Source organism: Andrographis paniculata, unplaced genomic scaffold (assembly GCF_009805555.1).
Source record: "Andrographis paniculata isolate CXL003 unplaced genomic scaffold, ASM980555v1 Contig64END, whole genome shotgun sequence".
In the NCBI taxonomy this organism is placed as follows: domain Eukaryota; kingdom Viridiplantae; phylum Streptophyta; class Magnoliopsida; order Lamiales; family Acanthaceae; genus Andrographis; species Andrographis paniculata.
The window spans coordinates 1455909-1475984 of record NW_026137600.1 but is presented as its reverse complement, the minus strand read 5'-3'; the positions used below and the strand labels follow the sequence as shown (position 1 = coordinate 1475984).

The 20076-nt window shown below is 32.1% G+C and overlaps 2 protein-coding genes across 2 annotated transcripts; both read left to right on the top strand.

Annotated features, from left to right (window-relative positions):
- Positions 1–3676: 3676 nt before the first annotated feature.
- Positions 3677–11354, top strand: LOC127261738 (zinc finger protein BRUTUS-like). The gene is made up of 14 exons (XM_051290087.1): positions 3677–4094; positions 4787–4996; positions 5316–5510; positions 5596–5933; positions 6314–6536; positions 6971–7139; positions 7221–8444; positions 8534–8705; positions 8815–9036; positions 9129–9266; positions 9481–9715; positions 9822–9881; positions 10805–10876; positions 10975–11354. Exons 1-14 carry the CDS (start codon positions 3807–3809, stop codon positions 11101–11103), a joined length of 3675 nt encoding a protein of 1224 aa, XP_051146044.1. The 5' UTR covers positions 3677–3806; the 3' UTR covers positions 11104–11354.
- Positions 11355–13675: 2321 nt separating this feature from the next.
- On the top strand, positions 13676–19949 carry LOC127261839 (chaperone protein dnaJ 15-like). The gene is made up of 12 exons (XM_051290255.1): positions 13676–13806; positions 14078–14400; positions 14874–14997; positions 15437–15519; positions 15595–15706; positions 15805–15909; positions 16208–16258; positions 18067–18156; positions 18246–18354; positions 18459–18607; positions 18701–18754; positions 19540–19949. The coding sequence occupies exons 2-12, from the start codon at positions 14288–14290 to the stop codon at positions 19780–19782; spliced, it is 1233 nt and encodes a 410-aa protein (XP_051146212.1). The 5' UTR covers positions 13676–13806; positions 14078–14287; the 3' UTR covers positions 19783–19949.
- The last annotated feature ends 127 nt before the right edge of the window (positions 19950–20076 follow it).

Below are 20076 nucleotides of genomic sequence, written 5' to 3'. Positions count from 1 at the left end.
TTGAATGTAAAATTAATTTCTAATATTTGATATTTTTGAAATAAAAAAATAGAATAAATAGTGTATTTAAAATTCAATCTCTCAAACAAACACATCCGTGACTAACAGATTCGGGTCCATAACCATAGGTTCCAATGCAAGAGATCTTGTAGCTAAATATATACTCCCTCCGTCCCATGTAATATAAGTGTATTACTGTAAATACGAGAATTTAGATAAAGTATAATTAGTAAGTAATTAAGAAATGTATTAGTAAAAATAATTATAGATTAAGATTAAGATAACTAAATAGTTTAATTAAAATTAAAAAAATTAAATTTTAAATTTTGAAATATGATTAAAGTGTATAATTAATTTTCGAAAAAAAAAGGACAAATTATGTGAGACGGATTAAAATAAAAAAATAAGGACAAATTACGTGGGACGGATAGAATAGTTATATTTAAAAAGTAAGAATTGAGAAATCTATTTATAATAAAATTACTCAATCCATCCGATAATTGCGTTACATTTTATTTTATTTTTTTTCCTTTAAAATAACGTATAATCTATTTATAATCAATAATTTTAAATTATTCATATTTAATAATTAATGAAATAATAATTAAATTGCTACTATTTTTTTTTTTTATTTACCTCATTACATTATTATTAATTTTATAATAAATTTTAAACTCTAACTTTATTTTTTTAATTAAAATATTACTATTATTTTAAAAAATTTCGAATTAGACATTATTGCATAATCAGTCCTAATAGAAAATATATTATTTACTGTTATAAAATATTACATCAAAACTGTTTAAAACAAAAAGTCAAATTCAAACTAGACTAAGCAAATCCTAAGAACATAAAAAAATAAAAAACCAAAGGTGTGATTCATTTTGATTTTAAAAGTATGTTAATATATTCGTTAGAAAAAATAATATTCCATTTGTCACAGAACTATAGTTTGAGTTGCATTTGTCATGGAATTTAAGAAATATTGATATTATATTGATAGTTGGTAAAAAATACAAGTAAAAAACTTTTTTACCCTTGTAAGTGTATTAGTGTAAAAAATAGTGACAATAGTGTAATAATAATGAAAAAGTAAAAGTAGGTTTACAGTGATATGATTATTTATAAAAATAAGACTATTATTTTGAAATAGAAAAAAATGATAAATATGACTATTGTATTGGAACGGAGGAAATATATTTTTTTATTAAAAATATATATATATCACTTCAAATTATTTTACAAAAACAAAAAAACTCTTAATTTCTAATAAAAGTATATTGCTCTCCAACGAAGATTTGAAATCCAGCATTTTGATTAAGTCGTCCCATAACTTTTCACATAATTTTTATCTTTCTATATTTAGCAAATAATTATAAATTTTAATCAGGTTTTAAATTTTATAATTTATAATTTTCAAAATTAGTTTATTTAATTATTTGCTTTGTAATTTATAATTTTTTTTAAAAATTATACGAGACTCCCTCTGTCCCATTGAAATAATAGTATTTATTTTTTGCACATAAATTTTTTAATATTAGTATTATATAGAGTTGTAGTGTAAAAGATAAAAATACTTTTATTAGTATTGCGTAATATAAAAATAATGATATATGTGTATATATTTAGATTTGTCAAAATGGGTTAGTGGGGTGGATTGACCCACAATCCACCCTAACCCGCAAATAAGCGGGTTGTTTGCAGGCCAACCCGCGGCGGGACAGATAAAAATTTCATCAGCCAAAACCCAACCCACAGGCGGGTGGCGAGCTAAGCGGGCTAAACCACGAGTTTTTTTTTTTAAATATTAAAAGAATATTAACATTATAAATATTTTCTTAATTAATATTTAAAAATAGCTAAAAATAGTTTTATTGTAGAATTTAAATAATAAATAATTTAAAATAAATAAAAAAAATATAAAAATTCTCAATTCTAAATATTATTACTTGGTGATTTAAAAAAATTAATAATAAGAAATACTCAATTTAAAAATAAATTAAAATTAATTTTATGAATATGTAAAATTATAAAATAATAAAATGGAAGACAAACAAAACAAATGATGAAAAATCAAAACAAATAACACTGACATGGATAACAGAGTTAGAGAAGAAAAACAACGTGAAGACAATATTGATAATTTATTTAAACTTATTATACTATAAATTTTATTTTATTTTTGATATTTTTTACTCTTTGTACGTTATTTATAAATTAATTGTATTTATAATGGTACATTTTTAATTTAAATAAAATTAAAATATATTGTGATATTAATATTTGATTAGTTTTATTATAGTTTTTTAATGTGACAGTAAAAAATGGTAAAAGATAAATTTAGTTAGACGAGTGAGCACCAATTATTATATTTTACTTGGCCCGCGGGCTAACTCGTTCCATTGCGGGCTAATCCACCCTTAACCTGCGGCCCACACGATTGACCCATTTAGGCCCGCATTTTAACGGACTTAAAAAGTCACAACCCAACCCTCCTTAAAAGTAAGGCGGGGCAGGCTAACCCGACAGGCTCAACTCATTTTGACGGCTCTAAATATATTGTAAGTTGAAATGATATTTATTATATTAGGTATGTAGTACAATTATTAAATTAAAAAATGACAACATTTCAATTATATAGAGAGAATATTTATTTTTGTTAATACAATTTTTAATTATTAACAAATTATATTTTTTAAAATTTGCATATCTATAGTAATATAGACATTTTGTATTTTTTAAAGATAGTATTTCTTTCGTTTTAACTCAAAGTACAATTTTTATCATTTTTGTCCGTTATATTCCAAAATATCACTTTCTTATTTTAGTAAAAGTAATCATATAATAATATTAAAACATTTTTAATTTTTACCTAAATTATAAACATATAATTACATACAATTATTTTTACATTAAATAAAAAACAAAATATCAAAATCTCTTAAACACTTCCAATAATTAATAAAATATTATTATTTTTTAATTTACTGTAAAATTACAAAAGGCCGATTTGGACCGAGAGGGAGTATTAAATTAAAATATTATTTAAAAAATAAATAAATTCAAACTAATATACGAAACAAACGCATTCATAGTCTACGAAAGACAGCTGTTACCTCACCGACAAACACACAACCATATAAATTCCACACCAAGTTGAGTGTACAATACGTAAACCTCAAAATTGAATTCTATGCATTGCATGCTTGTACGGTACAACCCCTCTAAGATTAACGCTGTTGGACGTGTGACGCCACGGACGTCTCGTACGCTGACCAAACATTTTGCGCATGCCTTGTTACACCCACCCACACATATAAATAAATATTTTTATGTACGGAATTTTATTTAAATTTTCATTTAAACCATCATTTTAGTTTTAAATTAAAATAAAAAATTTTAGATCCCAATTTTAAAAAATCGTTTATTGAAATTTTTGTAAATTTGAGTATTAGCGTGCTAAAAGAGAGGATGTAGCACACGTGCCGGCCCCGCCCCTCACGTGCCGCGCGCAATCGACAAGACGGAAAATATGAGCTGACATGGTCCATTGAGCCACGTCACACGCAGTTAAAGCCTATTCGCCACGTGTCCATCTATAAATTGTGAGTGCATTATCCATCGCAAGTTACGGATTCGTTCTTATATATATGTATTTAATTTATTTTTCAAAAAATTAAAAGATAAAAAAAAATTAAAATAAATAAATTTCTGGGAGAGAGAAAATTCCTGAAAGGGTGAGAAGATTCTGAAGAGAAAAAAAAAAAAAGAATCCCTACCTTTTGTCCGGTTGATTTGTGTGGGGGATGGCGACGCCGGGGATACAGAACGGCGGCGGGGTCACGGTGATACCGGCCTCGCCGGTGGTGGCGCCGGTGGATCAGAGCAGTCACGCTGCTGCCGCCTCGAGGCTTTCGTCTCCGATTAGGATTTTTTTGTTTTTCCACAAGGCAATTCGGGCGGAGCTGGATGCGCTTCATCGGACAGCCTTGGCTTTGGCGACGAATAGGAGCGGCGGGGACCTCAAGCAGTTGATAGAGAAGTGTCATTTCTTGAGGTCAATTTACAAGCACCACTGCAATGCGGAGGATGAGGTTTGTGCGCATATTTCTGTCGATGAATTTTGTTCCACTGTCATTTGGACGGTTATTGAGCTTTTTTTGAGCTAAAGTATGTGTTATTGCTTTATCAGGTGTTTAGTTGATTTAGTTGATGTATTTGCAGCAGTATTAGGACTTTTAGCAAAGTTTTTTGGACCTAGAAATTTTAGGTGATTTATTTTGTCTTTATCGGTGAATTAGTTTGGCTAGCAGCTAACTGAATGATTTTAATGATAAATTGGAAGGATTTTTATGTAAACTTCATTGAATATGTGAAGGCTTACGCCATTGGTGTTGTTGAGCGGTTGGTGAGGTTTATTTATTTCTTTCAATACGCAAAGTTTGTACTGCAGCTCGACTACTGTTAATTTCCACGGAATTTTATATGCATTTTGTTTCATTTACTATTTTTCTTCATGATTACCAATTGGTGATACCAAGCAGAGCAAGACAGATTAATAACATTTTGAAGAAATTTAAGGATTCACGCAAGTACAAGTGCTGCAAGCCATGTGTAACCCATCCTTTATTCAAGTTTAAACTTAAATTTAATAATTTTGGTTGTTTTTTCAAATGAAATGCAGGGAAAATATTTCTTGATGGATTTCTTTTGGTTTGATCATTGTGAAATAGCAAGAAATGAACATGCTAGCTAATCCTTTTAAGGTATTTCATATTGGTGGCAGGTTATATTTCCCGCGCTTGATATCCGTGTGAAGAATGTGGCGCGGACATATTCCCTTGAGCATGAAGGGGAAAGTGTGCTTTTTGATCAACTGTTTGCTTTGCTTGAAAATGATGCGCAAAATAAGGAAAGCTACAAGAGAGAGTTAGCCTCTTGTACAGGAGCTCTTCAGACATCAATCAGTCAGCACATGTCTAAGGAAGAGGAGCAGGTTGTTTGATCTCTCTGTTTTTTATTTTATTTTTTTTCATATTTTTAAAGAAAATTGATGGTCATGATTCTTTGAGCAACTGTGCTAATGCATTTGAAATGATCAAAATAAAGTTTCGGTGGTGTCGTGGTCCACGATCCACTCAAGTTCGTTAGAAGAATTATACGCACTTTATACTTTCCGCACTCCGCACATATAGGCGATAAAATGTTGGAATCTTGTGCTCGATTCCTTAAATATGGGCCTGATATCTTTGTTGATTTTGTTCGTAATAACATTTTTTCTATTTTAAGACTATATTTTGTTTTACACGTGGCAGGTATTCCCGCTCCTTAATGAAAAGTTTTCATTCGAGGAGCAGGCATCACTAGTTTGGCAATTTTTGTGCAGCATTCCTGTAAATATGATGGCAGAATTCTTGCCATGGCTTTCATCATCTATTTCACCAGATGAGCGGCAAGATATGCGTAAATGCTTGCACAGAATAATACCAGATGAAAAGCTGCTTCAGCAGGTTAGATGCCTTTGACAGTTGACTGGAAACACAAACATGAAGCCCATGTGGAGGTTCTCACTTGTTTTCTTTGTTCTTAATGAAGGTTATATTCAACTGGATGGATGGAGTAAAGATGAGCAATAAACGAAAACGCTGCGAGGATGATCCTGGACTTTCTAGTAGCTCGCAAGAATATGGGCCTTGCTCTTGTGAATCCTCTAGGACTGCAGACACCACTTCTCTTTTGTCTGATTGTAATGTCGTAAAGTCTCAGGGCTGTCACCCAGTGGATGATATACTCCACTGGCATAAAGCTATCAAAAAGGAACTGTGTGACATAGCTGAAGCAGCTCGAAATATAAAGCTGACCGAAGATTTCTCTGATCTTTCTTCCTTTAATAGGAGGCTGCAATTTATTGCTGAAGTCTGTATTTTCCATAGGTAATTACTATGTTTTCAGCCTTGCACTTATACGATTTCTTCATTGTCACGATTTTCCTGAATTTGGACTATTTTGAAGCAGGGGCTGGCATGTGATATAAGCATACCTTTATTGAGCGTATTTTTGCACTGTCAAGGAGATGTCCTACATTTACGTGTGTGTTTGGAAAGAGAACTGATCTAATAGTTTAGGTGGCTAGAAGATGGTACTGATCTGATTGTGGCATTATAAATCTAGTTTTACTGTAATGATTAGTTTCATCAGCAATGATGGGTGCAAGTGTCGCAGATGATTTTGTATGATAACACTTAACATTTCCTGTTTTTTGGATATCATATACCACTTTAGGGATGATTCATATCATTTAACTTTGCTGCAGCATTGCTGAGGACAAAGTTATATTCCCTGCAGTGGATGCCGAAATATCTTTTGTCCAAGAACATGCAGAAGAAGAGAACGAATTTGATAAGTTTAGATGCTTGATAGAAAGTATTGAAAGTGCTGGAGCCAACTCATCGGCAGAATTTTATTCTGAATTATGTTCCCAGGCTGATCACATAATGGAGACAATAGACAGACATTTTCTCAATGAAGAAATTCAGGTGAAATTATCTGCATGTTTTTATCTTTCACCTATTGAATGTATAGTTCTATTGTATGGCATTGACAAGCTGTCAACTCCTGATGGAAGAAGGCATTTATTGTAAAAGATTTTTGTTTGTTTATGTTTCTTAAGTCTGTTCTATACACACTAATTTTCATTTAATATATATTACATATAATTTATTTTCATTCAAAATATTACATCAACTACCTACTTATACAAAATTTATTTTTCATCATAATATCACATCAACTACTCATTCATATCATATCAAACAAAGTTTCATTCAAATTTCATTTCCATAACCCCTAAACACAACAAAAAAATTTAGATTTGGTTCTTCCAGTGCAATATCTATATCTGGATCTTTAGAAAGTGGTGGTGTCATGGACTCAAATATAACAAGGCAAATTTCCTCAAATTGCACTGCAGGTTCTTCCACTTGCAAGGGAACATTTCAGCCCTGAAAGGCAGCGAGAACTCCTGTATCAGAGCTTGTGTGTGATGCCACTTCGACTAATTGAATGTGTGTTACCGTGGCTGGTCAGATCAATGAGCGAAGAGGAAGCTCGGTGCTTCCTTTATAACATGCATATGGCTGGTAGGTTCTTCCTTCTTAAACTTCGAACTTATGCACCAACAACTGATGCTTAGCCTGTTCTGACCAAATTAATTACTGCAGCTCCAGAATCAGACACGGCTTTGGTTACTTTGTTCTCTGGCTGGGCATGCAAGGGGTATCCTAGAAGGGTCTGCTTATCTTCAAGTGGTATTAGTTGTTGTCCTTCAGAGGATATTAAAGAAACCCAAAATCAGCTCAATAAGTTATGCCGCCACTGTCCCTGTGCAGCTGCGAGAAATGGAATTTTCACTTCTGAGCAAGCACGCAAGTGCGAGAAGTCAAACATGGAGAAAGACTTTTCATCTATGGGTATTGATGCTTGCAATGCTTCAGGGATAGAATTCCAGAAGTCCTCTCTCTCTAGCCAATCCTGTTGTGTTCCAGGGTTAGGAGTCAACAGGAACAACCTCGGAACGGGTTCTTTGACAATAGCTAAATCGTTGCGATCTTTATCTTTTGGTCCCAGTGCACCTTCTCTCAATTCTAGCCTTTTCAACTGGGAGACTGACACTACCTCCAGTATTAGTGGTCATACAACACGTCCAATTGATAACATTTTTAAGTTCCATAAGGCAATCCGGAAAGATTTAGAGTTTCTCGATGTTGAATCAGGGAAGCTTGGTGAATGCAACGAGACTTTCCTCAGACAGTTTACTGGAAGATTTCGCCTTTTGTGGGGCTTATACAGGGCTCATAGTAATGCAGAGGATGATATTGTGTTCCCAGCCTTGGAATCGAAGGAAACTCTCCATAATGTTAGCCACTCCTATACGTTGGATCACAAGCAAGAAGAAAAACTCTTTGAGGATATCGCATCAGCATTGGTTGAACTTTCTCAACTTCATGAAAACTTGAATGTGAAAAATGTGAATGGAAACTTGGGTGAAAGTCGATTTGGTTCATGCAATCGGGTCGATTGTTTGAAAAAATATAATGACCTGGCAACAAAGATTCAGGGGATGTGCAAATCCATCAAGGTGACTTTAGATCACCATGTCATGCGTGAAGAGCTTGAGCTTTGGCCATTGTTTGACAGACATTTTTCTGTTGAAGAACAAGACAAACTTGTTGGCCGTATAATTGGCACAACAGGAGCAGAGGTTCTCCAATCGATGTTACCCTGGGTGACATCTGCTCTTACGCAGGAAGAGCAGAATAAAATGATGGACACATGGAAGCATGCGACTAAAAATACCATGTTTTCTGAGTGGCTTAATGAATGGTGGGAAGGGACGACTGCATCATCATCACAAGCATCCACGTCAGAAAATAAAATCTCACAAGGTACTTGGGACATTAGTTTTTCGGCATTGTACTTTCCATTATTATGTGTTTTGGCTGATGCTTTATAAATGATATCTGTCTCATTTCAGATTTTGATGCACATGATTCTACGGACCATAGTGACCACACTTTTAAACCTGGGTGGAAGGATATATTCCGGATGAATCAAAATGAGCTTGAATCAGAGATAAGGGAGGTATCTCGTGATTCGACTCTTGATCCTAGAAGGAAAGCCTATCTCCTTCAGAATTTAATGACCAGGTAACACATTCTTACAAATATCTGTTTTGTTAACTTTCATCGCAATATTTCCTTTTTGTGTTAATGTACTGAGCGCATTTGACTTACTGTCTGTGTAACTGTTGTTCAGTCAATGGATAGCGTCTCAGCAGAAATCCTCACAATCAAAATCTAGTAAAGCTGATGACGGTAAAGATTTATTCGGACGTTCCCCATCATTTCGTGATCCTGAGAAGCAAATCTTTGGATGTGAACATTACAAAAGAAACTGCAAGCTTGTTGCTGCTTGCTGCGGGAAGTTGTTCACATGCAGGTTTTGCCACGACGAAGTCAGTGACCACTCGATGGACAGGTTGGACTTGAGTACTTTTTTCTACTTTCTACCCTCATCCAGCCCCCTTGCCACCATCTTTTAAGTAATTATATCTATTTGTAATTTTTCAGGAAGGCAACGTCTGAAATGATGTGCATGAAATGCCGGCAAATTCAACCGGTTGGGCCAGTTTGCGCAACACCTGCATGTGAGGGACTCTCAATGGCTAAATATTACTGCAGCAGCTGTAAATTTTTTGACGATGAGCGGTAAGCTTTCAATAGATCTCAACCAATTTGCATTGATAAGCTTGGATTGCGTTTCTGCACGTTTTTCTTTATATAATTGTATTTTATGTGCATTGTATGTGCATTCTATCCTCAATTTTACTGTTCACAAGAATTAGTGAGATTGGTTGCTTATCTAAATAATGCTGATTTAACCTTTATTCTAATTTTCTTCTTATTTATGTGTTTACCTTAGGGAGGTCTACCATTGCCCTTCCTGCAATTTGTGCCGTGTTGGAAAAGGGCTTGGTATCGACTTCTTCCACTGCATGACCTGTAACTGCTGCTTGTCGGTGAAACTAGTAGAGCACAGGTGCTGGGAGAAGAGTCTCGAAACAAACTGCCCAATATGCTGCGACTTCTTGTTCACATCAAGTACGGCCGTGAGGGCGCTTCCATGTGGTCATTACATGCATTCTGCATGTTTCCAGGTTTGATACTTTCCCTTACCTTTTTCTTCGTTAACTTGTGATCTTATTTAAAGCTGCTAGTGCTTGTGCCCGTGATTTATCGCTGGTTTTCGCTCGTTCATGCCAGGCATACGCCTGCACGCATTACATTTGTCCGATTTGCAGCAAGTCGATGGGAGACATGTCGGTAAGGATCTGATCCTCCTAGTAAATTGCTAATTTTAGTATGCGGTGAATTAAAGCTGTCGCAAATTCTGTTACCGCTAAACATTTATGTTTTATATTTTGCCAATCCTAAGATTTAGCTGGCTTGAAGAGGTTAAAGAAAATCTTTGTTTAGTTGGACCTCTGTCTACATAGATATTTTTGGAGTTTTGAAAATTTTTAAAAATAGTAAAAAAGTTGGTATATGATCCGATATTTGGTGAAAGAGAATAGGTATTTGACTTGATATTTTTTATATAAAAAAAAAAACTGTTCATATACACTGTGAGAAGGAGGCTAAAGAAAATTTTCGTCTAGTCAGACCTCCATTTACATAAACACTTCGGAGTTTTGAAAAACTTTGGGAATATCAAAAAGTTAGTTTTGATGCAATATTTTGTTAGAAATATTTGACATCATATTTTTAAAAAATGTACTCTTAAATACCGTAGGGAGGCTAAAGAAAATCTTTGCCTAAGTCATATCTATATTAGAGATTTTTGGAGCTCTGAAAAAATTTAAGAACAGTACAAAAAAATTAGTATTAAATAGTGATATTTTGTGAAAGATAATATTTATTTGATATGATATTTTTAAATAAAGTTACTATTGATAAATATTGTTGTAAACGGAGGCAAAAATTTGGGGTGCATCTCATGCTTAGTGGTTTTAATTAGTGGTTTTAATAAATTCATCTTCTAACTCAGGCCTATTTTGGCATGCTTGATGCTTTAAGAAATAGGGCATTTGATGTGATATTTAAAAAAAAAAAAAAAGAAGAAATTATTGTCGATAAATAGTGTCAAAACTTTCTAAAGTATCGGCATAAACTGAGGCTTAAGTATGGATAGCTCTTGGCGTGCATCTCATGCTCAGTGGTTTTAAGAAATTCATCTTCCAACTCAGGTCTATTTTGGCATGCTTGATGCTTTAATGGCGTCGGAGGTCCTTCCAGAAGAATACCGAAACCATTGTCAGGTTCGAGCATCTCGACTAATCCATAACCTGTTAATACTACAAATCTCTCTCTCTCTCTCTCTATCTATCTAAAATGTGGTGAATAATTAATTTGTCAGGACATCCTATGCAACGACTGCGATAGAAAAGGAACAGCACCATTCCATTGGCTGTATCATAAATGCAGCTTCTGTGGTTCTTACAATACCAAAGTTATCAAGGTTGATCACCATAGCTGTTCTTCATGACTCGTGTAAGATTTTACCCCTTTTATGTAATTTTTCAGCAATATATATATATATATATATATTCATTTTATGTAAGAAAATTTTGTTTGTGTTTTTTACTTTGCTGAGTATAGATACAGAAATGTGTGTCTCCTAGTCCTCCAGGTTAAAATCTCATGAGCATAGAATAGGGAACGTCGATATGATATTGATGGGTTTGTATGAATTACTATTATATATGTGATCACTGAATCTATCTTTTCGGAATTATACATGTTGAGCACATTCCTCGGGTTTCTTCATTTGGTGGATTTTTGTATTTGTATTTTTATTTTTTGATAAATTAATTGTTTTGAATTATTGTTTGAATAGTATGTTAATGTGATCGTTTTGTTGAAAATCGTGTGAAATGAACAGTGTTAATTTGGAAGTACGCAGCAGTCCACGGCAAGTATATTTGTACGACTTTCGGTTTTAGTTTGAATAGTTGTATGATCTGATATGATATGAATAGGTGTTGATGCGATGTTTTGAATGTAAAATTGATTTCAAATATAATATAGAAAATGAAAAATAGGTATCTGATTTGATATTTTTGAGGGATTAAAATAAAATGAATAGTATATTTAAAATTCCCCAAACAAACACACCCCTTAGGGTGTTGCTGACTTGATTCGGTTATCACAATTTATAAAAACAGATAATACTACATATTTTGATTGTTATAATACAATATAATTTTTAACGAAAGAATAATCATATTTTTATAATGATATGGATATTTATGGAAATAAGACTATTGTTTTGGGACGAATAAAAATAGTAAACAAGACTATTATATTTAGATGGAGGGAGTATTATAATTATAGAGATTATAACATATTATTAATTTAAGTACAATAATCTTATTTATACATAAAAACAAGGTTGCGTCTCTTCAACCCCAAATTTGCGGTTGTCCACCAGTCCGGCCGGCAACAGCAGGTTTTACTATTTTTTAAAAAACAAAAAAATTAAATAGAATTTAATATTTATTATAATTATAGGGAAAAAAAATATATACAATATATATGTCATTTTGTAAATAATAAAATTTTTTATAATACAAATAAATAAAAAAATTTAATATATATGCTGGATGTAATATAAATTCATAATCAAATTATACAATATAAATTTTATCAATTAAATTTAATACATATTTATATTATTTTATTCATTATCCATCAAATCCTCAAACCTAAACACAAAAGAAATAACAAAATAAATAAAAACCAAACCCAAATTCAAATTTCCCAAAAAAAACACACCCTAAGATATATAAATTGCACAATATATATTCTTTTATGTGTGTTTTTTTTAAAAAGAATAAAATAAAATAAAATAAGACTGTCTTTGAATGTTAAAATAATAATAATAATAATAACTAATAGAAGCCCTTTTTTTTTGTCTTTTGTTTTTTAAATCCCTTTTTTTTTTGTCTTTTGTTTTTAAAATTATTATATTATTATTATTATTATTATTATTGTTTTTACACTTCAATGAATATTATCGAAGAAAAAAATATAATATATATAAGCACAAACATTATATATATTATATTAATTAATAAAAATTTAATAATTTAATACAAAATATTATATTTATATTATGAAGATATATTGTACCTAATATAAAAAACACACGTATAAAAAAAAAAATACAAAACAAATACACTTTCATAATGTATTAATTATAAATTATCTTCAAACAATGGGAAAAATTAATATTCCATTTATATTGCAATTTATTTAGATTTTATTTATATAATTATTTTTAATTTTTTTTGATATTATTTCCTTCATTCCCTAAAATTATGTCAAACTATTTTTTTTTATTGCTAAACGTTTGGGGGATTGGATTGGATTTCCACTTTTTATCAATTTATTTTTCTCCAAAAATATTAAATCAGATACTTATTTTTATCTTTTATATTATACTAGAAATTAATTTTATATTCAAAATATCACATCGTTACCTATTTATATCACATCATACAACTATTCAAATTCAAAATTTTTACTATTTAAATTCCAACTCAAAATTCAATTAAGATCGTTTGGTTGGTGATATGAAACTTAAATAATTAGAGTTTAGAAAGTAATGGTAGCTGATTAAAATATTATTTTATTACAATGTTGTTATTTTTAAAATGAAAATTTAAATATTTTAAATATTATATATTAATAAAATATATATAATATAAATATTCTTTTACATAAAATATAAAATTTTTATATAATATATTTAAATTTTAATTTATCATTAATATAAATTAACTCTATAAAAAATAATAACTCTAAATATAAATAAAAATACTTATTTAAAAAAAATTATAAATAAAATAATATTGACCAGTAAAATATTATACACTTTAATAGAAAATAGATAAAAAAAAAAAAAAGAAAAAAAAAGTATTTATTAAATTAATTCTTTAAAAAAACAATATACATTAAATAGATTTGTTCTATTATAATACTCCTTCAAATCAAATAGAGTACCTTTAACTTTTTTATTATTATAGAAAATTTTCAAATTTTCAAAATTTCCCCATCATAACCTTATTTATTTATTTTATTTATTTATTAAGGGAGAAAAAAGAAAAAATTGTGAAGGCCTGTCATTGGTCGGCCACTCGTCGTCGTCTTCTCCTCCTTCTCCTTCACCCCGCCCAACTCCCTCCCAGTAAGCAATTTTCTCATAAACCCTAGATTCTTTCATTCTTGATGTTATTGTAATTGTTTTGGGCGTTTTGAATTTGGATCTTAGAGGAAACGGACCGACTTTTAATTTCATTTTTATTTTACTCAGTGTTGTTGAATCATATTCCTATTTTTGGATTCTATTGCATCGATTACGACGAGATTTCTCAAGGGATCCGACGTATTGAATTTCTCCCCTTCTAGCTCGTTTATCGCGGCGATTATGAAAAATTGTATTGCGTTTTTGGTCGCAGATTTGCAGACAGGGGGACCATTTGTGCGGTGATAGTCGAGGATTGATTAATTTGGGCGGAACGTTGTCCGTATAGCTGAAGGACGAGGAATTGGTTTCGGAGATTTCGGAAGGGGGAAAGAAAAAGGAAGATAGGTTTTGTTATTATTGTTTTTTGGAAAGTATTTGGACGAGGAAATTCCAAGGCTGAATTTGGATAGAGGTTTCGAAAATGGAGGGGACATCGGCGCCGGCGATGAGGAGAGACCCATATGAGGTGCTTTCTGTGTCTAGAGATGCTTCTGATCAAGAAATTAAGACTGCCTATAGAAAGCTTGCTCTCAAGTATGCATCTTACATTTACTTCTTTTTATGTTTTTTAATTTTCATTTTGTTACATTTTTAGTAACCATTTTATGAGTAGACTTAATGTGTTTTTTAATCTATGCAACGTGTTCATGTATTCATGCTTGGTCCACAGTCTAATTGAGTAATCTGGTTACTATGTTTATCATTTCTGTTGTCGTAGATTTTTGTGTTGCCTGGATTGAGGTTTTTAATTTGTATTTTTATATTTGCATGAATTGGCTCCTGGAAATCGAAGGATTTTTAATTTTTTTGCCCTTTATATTTCCGATTGTATGGTAACATGATGCTTTTCTTACCAAGAATGAGGAATTGGTTTCACTTTATGTTTCTCTGTTATAAGACTTCAACTCCTTTTTGAGGAGAAATTGCCGGTTCCGCATTGCGCGCACACACTCACAGCAGAAAATTTGATATTGGGTGGTTGAGGAAAACAAAATATCAATTCGCAGGTACCATCCAGATAAGAATGCCAACAATCCTGAAGCTTCAGAGCTTTTCAAAGAGGTTGCATATTCATATAGCATTTTATCTGATCCAGAGAAGAGGAGGCAATATGATAAGTCAGGATTTGAGGTACTTTTGTATCTTATCTGTTTGTCAAACTCTATGCACGCACACACATTCACCTAGTTGTTAACTATTATGATATGGACAATAAAAAGATGTTCTAGAAGTTTGGTATGTTGTTGGTTGGTGATTTAAGATGTCTTCTTGTGCGTGTGTGTGTTTCTTTGTTTTAATGCTTTTGAGGTGAAAATAGTTATTGAGTGCGATGTTTGGTTTGGAAAATGGGCATTGGATGTGATGTTTTTGGAGGAAAAGTTAATAGATTTGAATAGTATATTTTTTGGGGTGGGGGTGGGGGGTTGGGGCTCTTAATGTAAGAAAGAAGCTTCTATAAGTATGTTGCCTTTAATATTGTTTATATCTACCCTCGTTGCGGCTCGCTGTTAACCGTATTATTTGGTGCCCTTTGTTTGTTATCCTGACCCTCGTTGTTAATGGTTATAAGGCACTTGATGCTGAAGGACTGGATATGGAAATTGATTTGTCAAATCTTGGCACTGTCAACACGATGTTTGCAGCATTATTCAGGTTTTACTTCCCTTCATAATTCGGTCTTTCCATGTATTTAGCTTGTTAGTTTTTTAGTTATATTTAATTGTGCAGCAAATTGGGTGTGCCTATCAAGACTACAGTTTCTGCAAATGTTCTTGAAGAGGCTTTGAATGGAACTGTCACAGTCAGACCCCTTCCACTTGGATCTTCAGTTAGTGGAAAGGTTTGCGTCTCACTTGGCAGGATTAAAAACGGATAATATTACCTTTTCTCTTTTTCTTTTTCCGACGACGATATTTCTGTTAATATTCGAACAAGTAGGTAGAGAAGCAGTGTGCCCACTTTTTTGGTGTAACCATCAATGAAGAACAAGCTCAGTCAGGAATAGTTGTTAGAGTTTCATCTGCTGCGCAAAGCAAATTTAAGGTATCTATTGCTGTTACCCAGCTGCAATTCAATTTAAAACCCCCTGTGCTGTCTATAATGGTGAAATTTTGCGCTATTTGCAAGCTTTGCTTCCGTATTAAATTTCTATTAGTGGTTATTTTAAATTTCAAAGCTAATCTGGAAAAGACTCCCGTCTAATTTCAGTCAGCTGTTTATTCATCAAGTACAATGAGGAAATAAGATTTATAAAAATAGCACCTTAACTTTTCAATTTTGACGTACATAAATCTTAACGCATGATTTCTAAACCAATGGTTCTGTGCCATGTGATTTTCAGCTGTTATACTTTGAGCAAGATGCAAACGGGGGATATGGCCTCGCCTTGCAGGTACTTCTCCATTTTTTGTTCAGTTATTGTATATCTAATGCTTTTCATTCCTTTATACCCACGTCTTTTAAGTATTTTAAGATGAAATTACAATTCTTATAATCTCATCTATTATCACTAGTACCTATCTATCTCAGCTCATAACCAAGAAATAATACTATCCCCGTCCCATAAAACCAGTACCATTTGTCTTTTGCTATCATTGTATTTAACACTAAAAATATCCATATATTTGTATAATTTACTTCACAAATGTCATTATATTTGTATTATAAGATACTAACAGAGGTAGTTTTGTCATTTTTTCTTGATTGGTACTACGTATTGATATAATAATTAATATTTAAAGATCAATACGCAGAAAACACATGATACTCTTCTTATGGGATGGATGTAGTATATAGATTATAAAACTTGGCTTTTGTCCAGCAATTTATTGGTGAAATATTGTATCGGTGGCAGCGCACATGTTGATTCACAGATACACATATACCAATAGCATTTTTTTTATATCTTTATGATGCTTCCACTTTGCAAACTTTTGGGTATTAGCCCGCGTCTTGCTTCCGTCTATCCTGTGGAACACTTACATAGGTCCTTTTCCTAGTCCTAACCCTCAAAAAAAAAAAAAAAAAAAAAATGAAAAAGAGGGTGTCTGTTTCTTGGCCTGAATTTTGTGGATTTTTTGCCTGTTGGACTGCTCTTTCTCTTGTTCACTGCATCCCTGGCCTGCTGCCTTGTGTCTTGTATGCACTCAACTTTTGCCAGCATCCTTGTGTTTTCTATCTGCCTGTTGGACTTGTGAAAATTTGAGTGGCTACACCACTATACCAGCACATTTCTGTTAGGGTTTTCTGTTCTCTTGCTTTATCTGTAAGTTCTGATATAGTTGTAAATAGCGCACAAATAGCGGTGTAGCGGACAGAGCAACAGTAAGCCAATACCACTGTTCTGCGATGCCGCTTTTATGAAATTGTGGTGTAGCAGCTTTTATAATCTTTATTATAAGTAAAATTTAGGTTTTACAATATACTATTATATATTTTTATATGGTAAATGTAGATTTTATTCTATGATTTTATAATATATAATAATTACTTATAGATCTAAAAAGGACAAAAAATATTGTGCAATGTGATGAACATACTATGAATAAATGAATGAAAATGAATAAGAAGATGAAGAAGAGAAAGAATATTCATTTGATAGTCGAGGAAGAAAATTATTTATTAGATTTTGAAACCGATTAACTTCAATTATTTATCAAAGTAGTGTGAGCTAATTGTTTTTACTTATATACCTATTTATGAATTATGATAATTACATACTTTTTTTTTTGTAATTTATTGGTTTGAATGAAAATATAAGATTAATCTACATGTTTTTCATATGCATTTTTTATTATAAATTTGTATATATAATAATTTTTATATTTATATTCTTAAATTTTTGAACAACGGTCATTCCGCTATCTGCTATCCCGTAACAGTATATAATGTATGAAATTTTGAATCATTAATCTCGAATTATATTAGGTAATTGTAGTGACAAAATGAATTGAACATGGACCATTTACACACACTGCGATGATGGGTTTTGGTCCCATTTTCAGTCAAGTCTGTATAGTTTGGACATAATTAAGTAAATGTTATCCTATTAGGATGTTTAACTTATATTGTCGTAGCATTTTCAAAATGTTTAGTCCACTTTTTACGTATAATTTCTTCACCCACAATTGGTAGTGAATGAATTCTATATTTGAAATTTGCCTCATTTTGGGTACATATTCTGCTGCCAAAAATGTATAGGAAGAAAGTGAGAAGACAGGGAAGGTCACGTCTGCTGGAATGTACTTCTTGCATTTTCAAGTGTACAGAATGGATTCAACTGTGAATGCGGTGTGTAATATTTCGATAGATGTCAAATTCTATGGTTTATGGCTTATGCATTTCTTTTTGCTCTTAAATGTTCTAACTTAAACGTGTAGTTGGCAATGGCAAAGGATCCAGAAGCAGCTTTCTTCAAAAGACTGGAAGGGCTTCAACCTTGCGAAGTGGCTGAACTAAAAGCTGGCACTCACATATTTGCTGTTTATGGTTTGAATTTCTTGTGCAAATCACTTTTTTTCAATATAGTTTTAGCTACGTTTGCAGTATCTCTTAATTCCTTCCGGGCTGAGGTTTTATTGTGCTTTCTTCAGGTGATAACTTCTTCAAACCTGCCTCCTATTCCATTGAGGCTCTCTGTGCAAAAACATATGAGGATACTACTGAGAAGCTTAAGGATATTGAAACTAAGATTTTGAGGAAGCGAAACGAGCTACGCCAGTTTGAGACAGAGTATAGAAAGGTAATCTTCACTCGGCCTGTTTGTTTTAGGTTTTGTATATGAGTGGTTGATAATGTTCTAACTATGCATTTCCCCTTCTTCCATGATTTTCAGGCATTGGCACGATTCCAAGAAGTGACAAATAGATACACACAAGAAAAACAGTCTGTAAGTTTGCTCTGCAAGATCTGTCGTGATCATAAGTCTCACACATAGTGTCTTATTAGGGTGTGTTTGTTTGTCGGTTTGGATTTTCGTGTTTGGATTTTTGAATAGTAAAAAGTTGAATTTGAATAGTTGTTTAATGTGATATAAATAGTTGTTATGTCATGTTTTTAATGTAAAATAGATTTATAGTATCATACAAAAATAAAAAAGTGATTATTTGATTTGATATTTTTGAAAGGAAAAAAGAATGTAATAGTCAAGATCTGTTGTAAAACTCAGAAAAGAACACTTAATGTAATTGAAGATCTTCCGTTAAGCTATGTCATAAAATGAAGAACCTAGTCTCGTAAGTCTCTAACGGGAAAATACCTTCAAACCCCCGAATTCAATTTTGATACTCCCTTCGTCCCACTTATTATATCCACCTTTCCATTTCTGTCCGTCCTATTTGTTTTGTCATTTTTCTTTTTTGGAAAAGAATTATACACTTAATTTTATTTTAAATTTTTTAATTTATAATTTTTTTAATTTTAATTAGACTAATTAGTTATGTTAATTTTAATCTATATTTATTTTTATTATACAATTATTTTTACTAATATATTTTTAATTATTTACTAATTATACCCCTTCTAAATTTCCGTGTCTACGGTAAAGTGGACATAATATCCGGGACGGAGGGAGTAACAGTTGCTCATTTTATCGAGTTAACTTCATGGCTTATTTGCATCCTGCCATTTTGTTGATTTCTTTTAATTTTCAGCACTACTTCTATGCTTGAACAGGTTGATGAGCTGCTAAACGAGCGGGACAACATCCATTCTTCCTTCACAGTTACAAGGTCGATGATTTCAAGTGGGAGCGCACATTTCAGCAATGGTACTAGTGGCAGCAGTAGCAAAACCCTGGGTGAAGGTTACAAAGCAGGTGAAAGTCCGGGAGAGGAAGAAGGTGGCTCAGATTCAAAGGATAAATCGTCGAAGAAGAGATGGTTTGGCCTTAACCTGAAAGCCTTTGAGAAAAAGTGAAAAGGTATTAAAATTGTTACATTAAATATTTGTTGAGGTTTGATTCCATGTTGATTCTTGCGTGCATACGCAGCCTTCGTGTTTTTTCAGTGTGGTAGTATGCTTTTGCTGTTCATACATTGCTTCTTGCTTGCTCTTGGGTATCTGAGGCCTTTTTTTTTTTTCTTCTTTAAAAAAAATTTATTGTGCTTAGGTTCGTTGATGTGTAGGATTGAATGTTGAATGGTTTTGTGCAGTTAGAGAGATGATATGTGTTTGGGGAGGAGCTCAATATTTCTGAGGTAGCTTATAGAA

Coding starts and splice junctions, on each gene's coding strand:
- LOC127261738 (XM_051290087.1), top strand. CDS start 3,807: ATGGCGACGCCGGGGATACAGAACGGCGGCGGGGTCACGGTGATACCG. Junction 7,140..7,220: donor TTATAACATGCATATGGCTG/GTAGGTTCTTCC, acceptor TAATTACTGCAG/CTCCAGAATCAGACACGGCT. Junction 8,445..8,533: donor AGAAAATAAAATCTCACAAG/GTACTTGGGACA, acceptor GTCTCATTTCAG/ATTTTGATGCACATGATTCT.
- LOC127261839 (XM_051290255.1), top strand. CDS start 14,288: ATGGAGGGGACATCGGCGCCGGCGATGAGGAGAGACCCATATGAGGTG. Junction 14,401..14,873: donor TATAGAAAGCTTGCTCTCAA/GTATGCATCTTA, acceptor ATCAATTCGCAG/GTACCATCCAGATAAGAATG. Junction 18,755..19,539: donor ACACACAAGAAAAACAGTCT/GTAAGTTTGCTC, acceptor ATGCTTGAACAG/GTTGATGAGCTGCTAAACGA.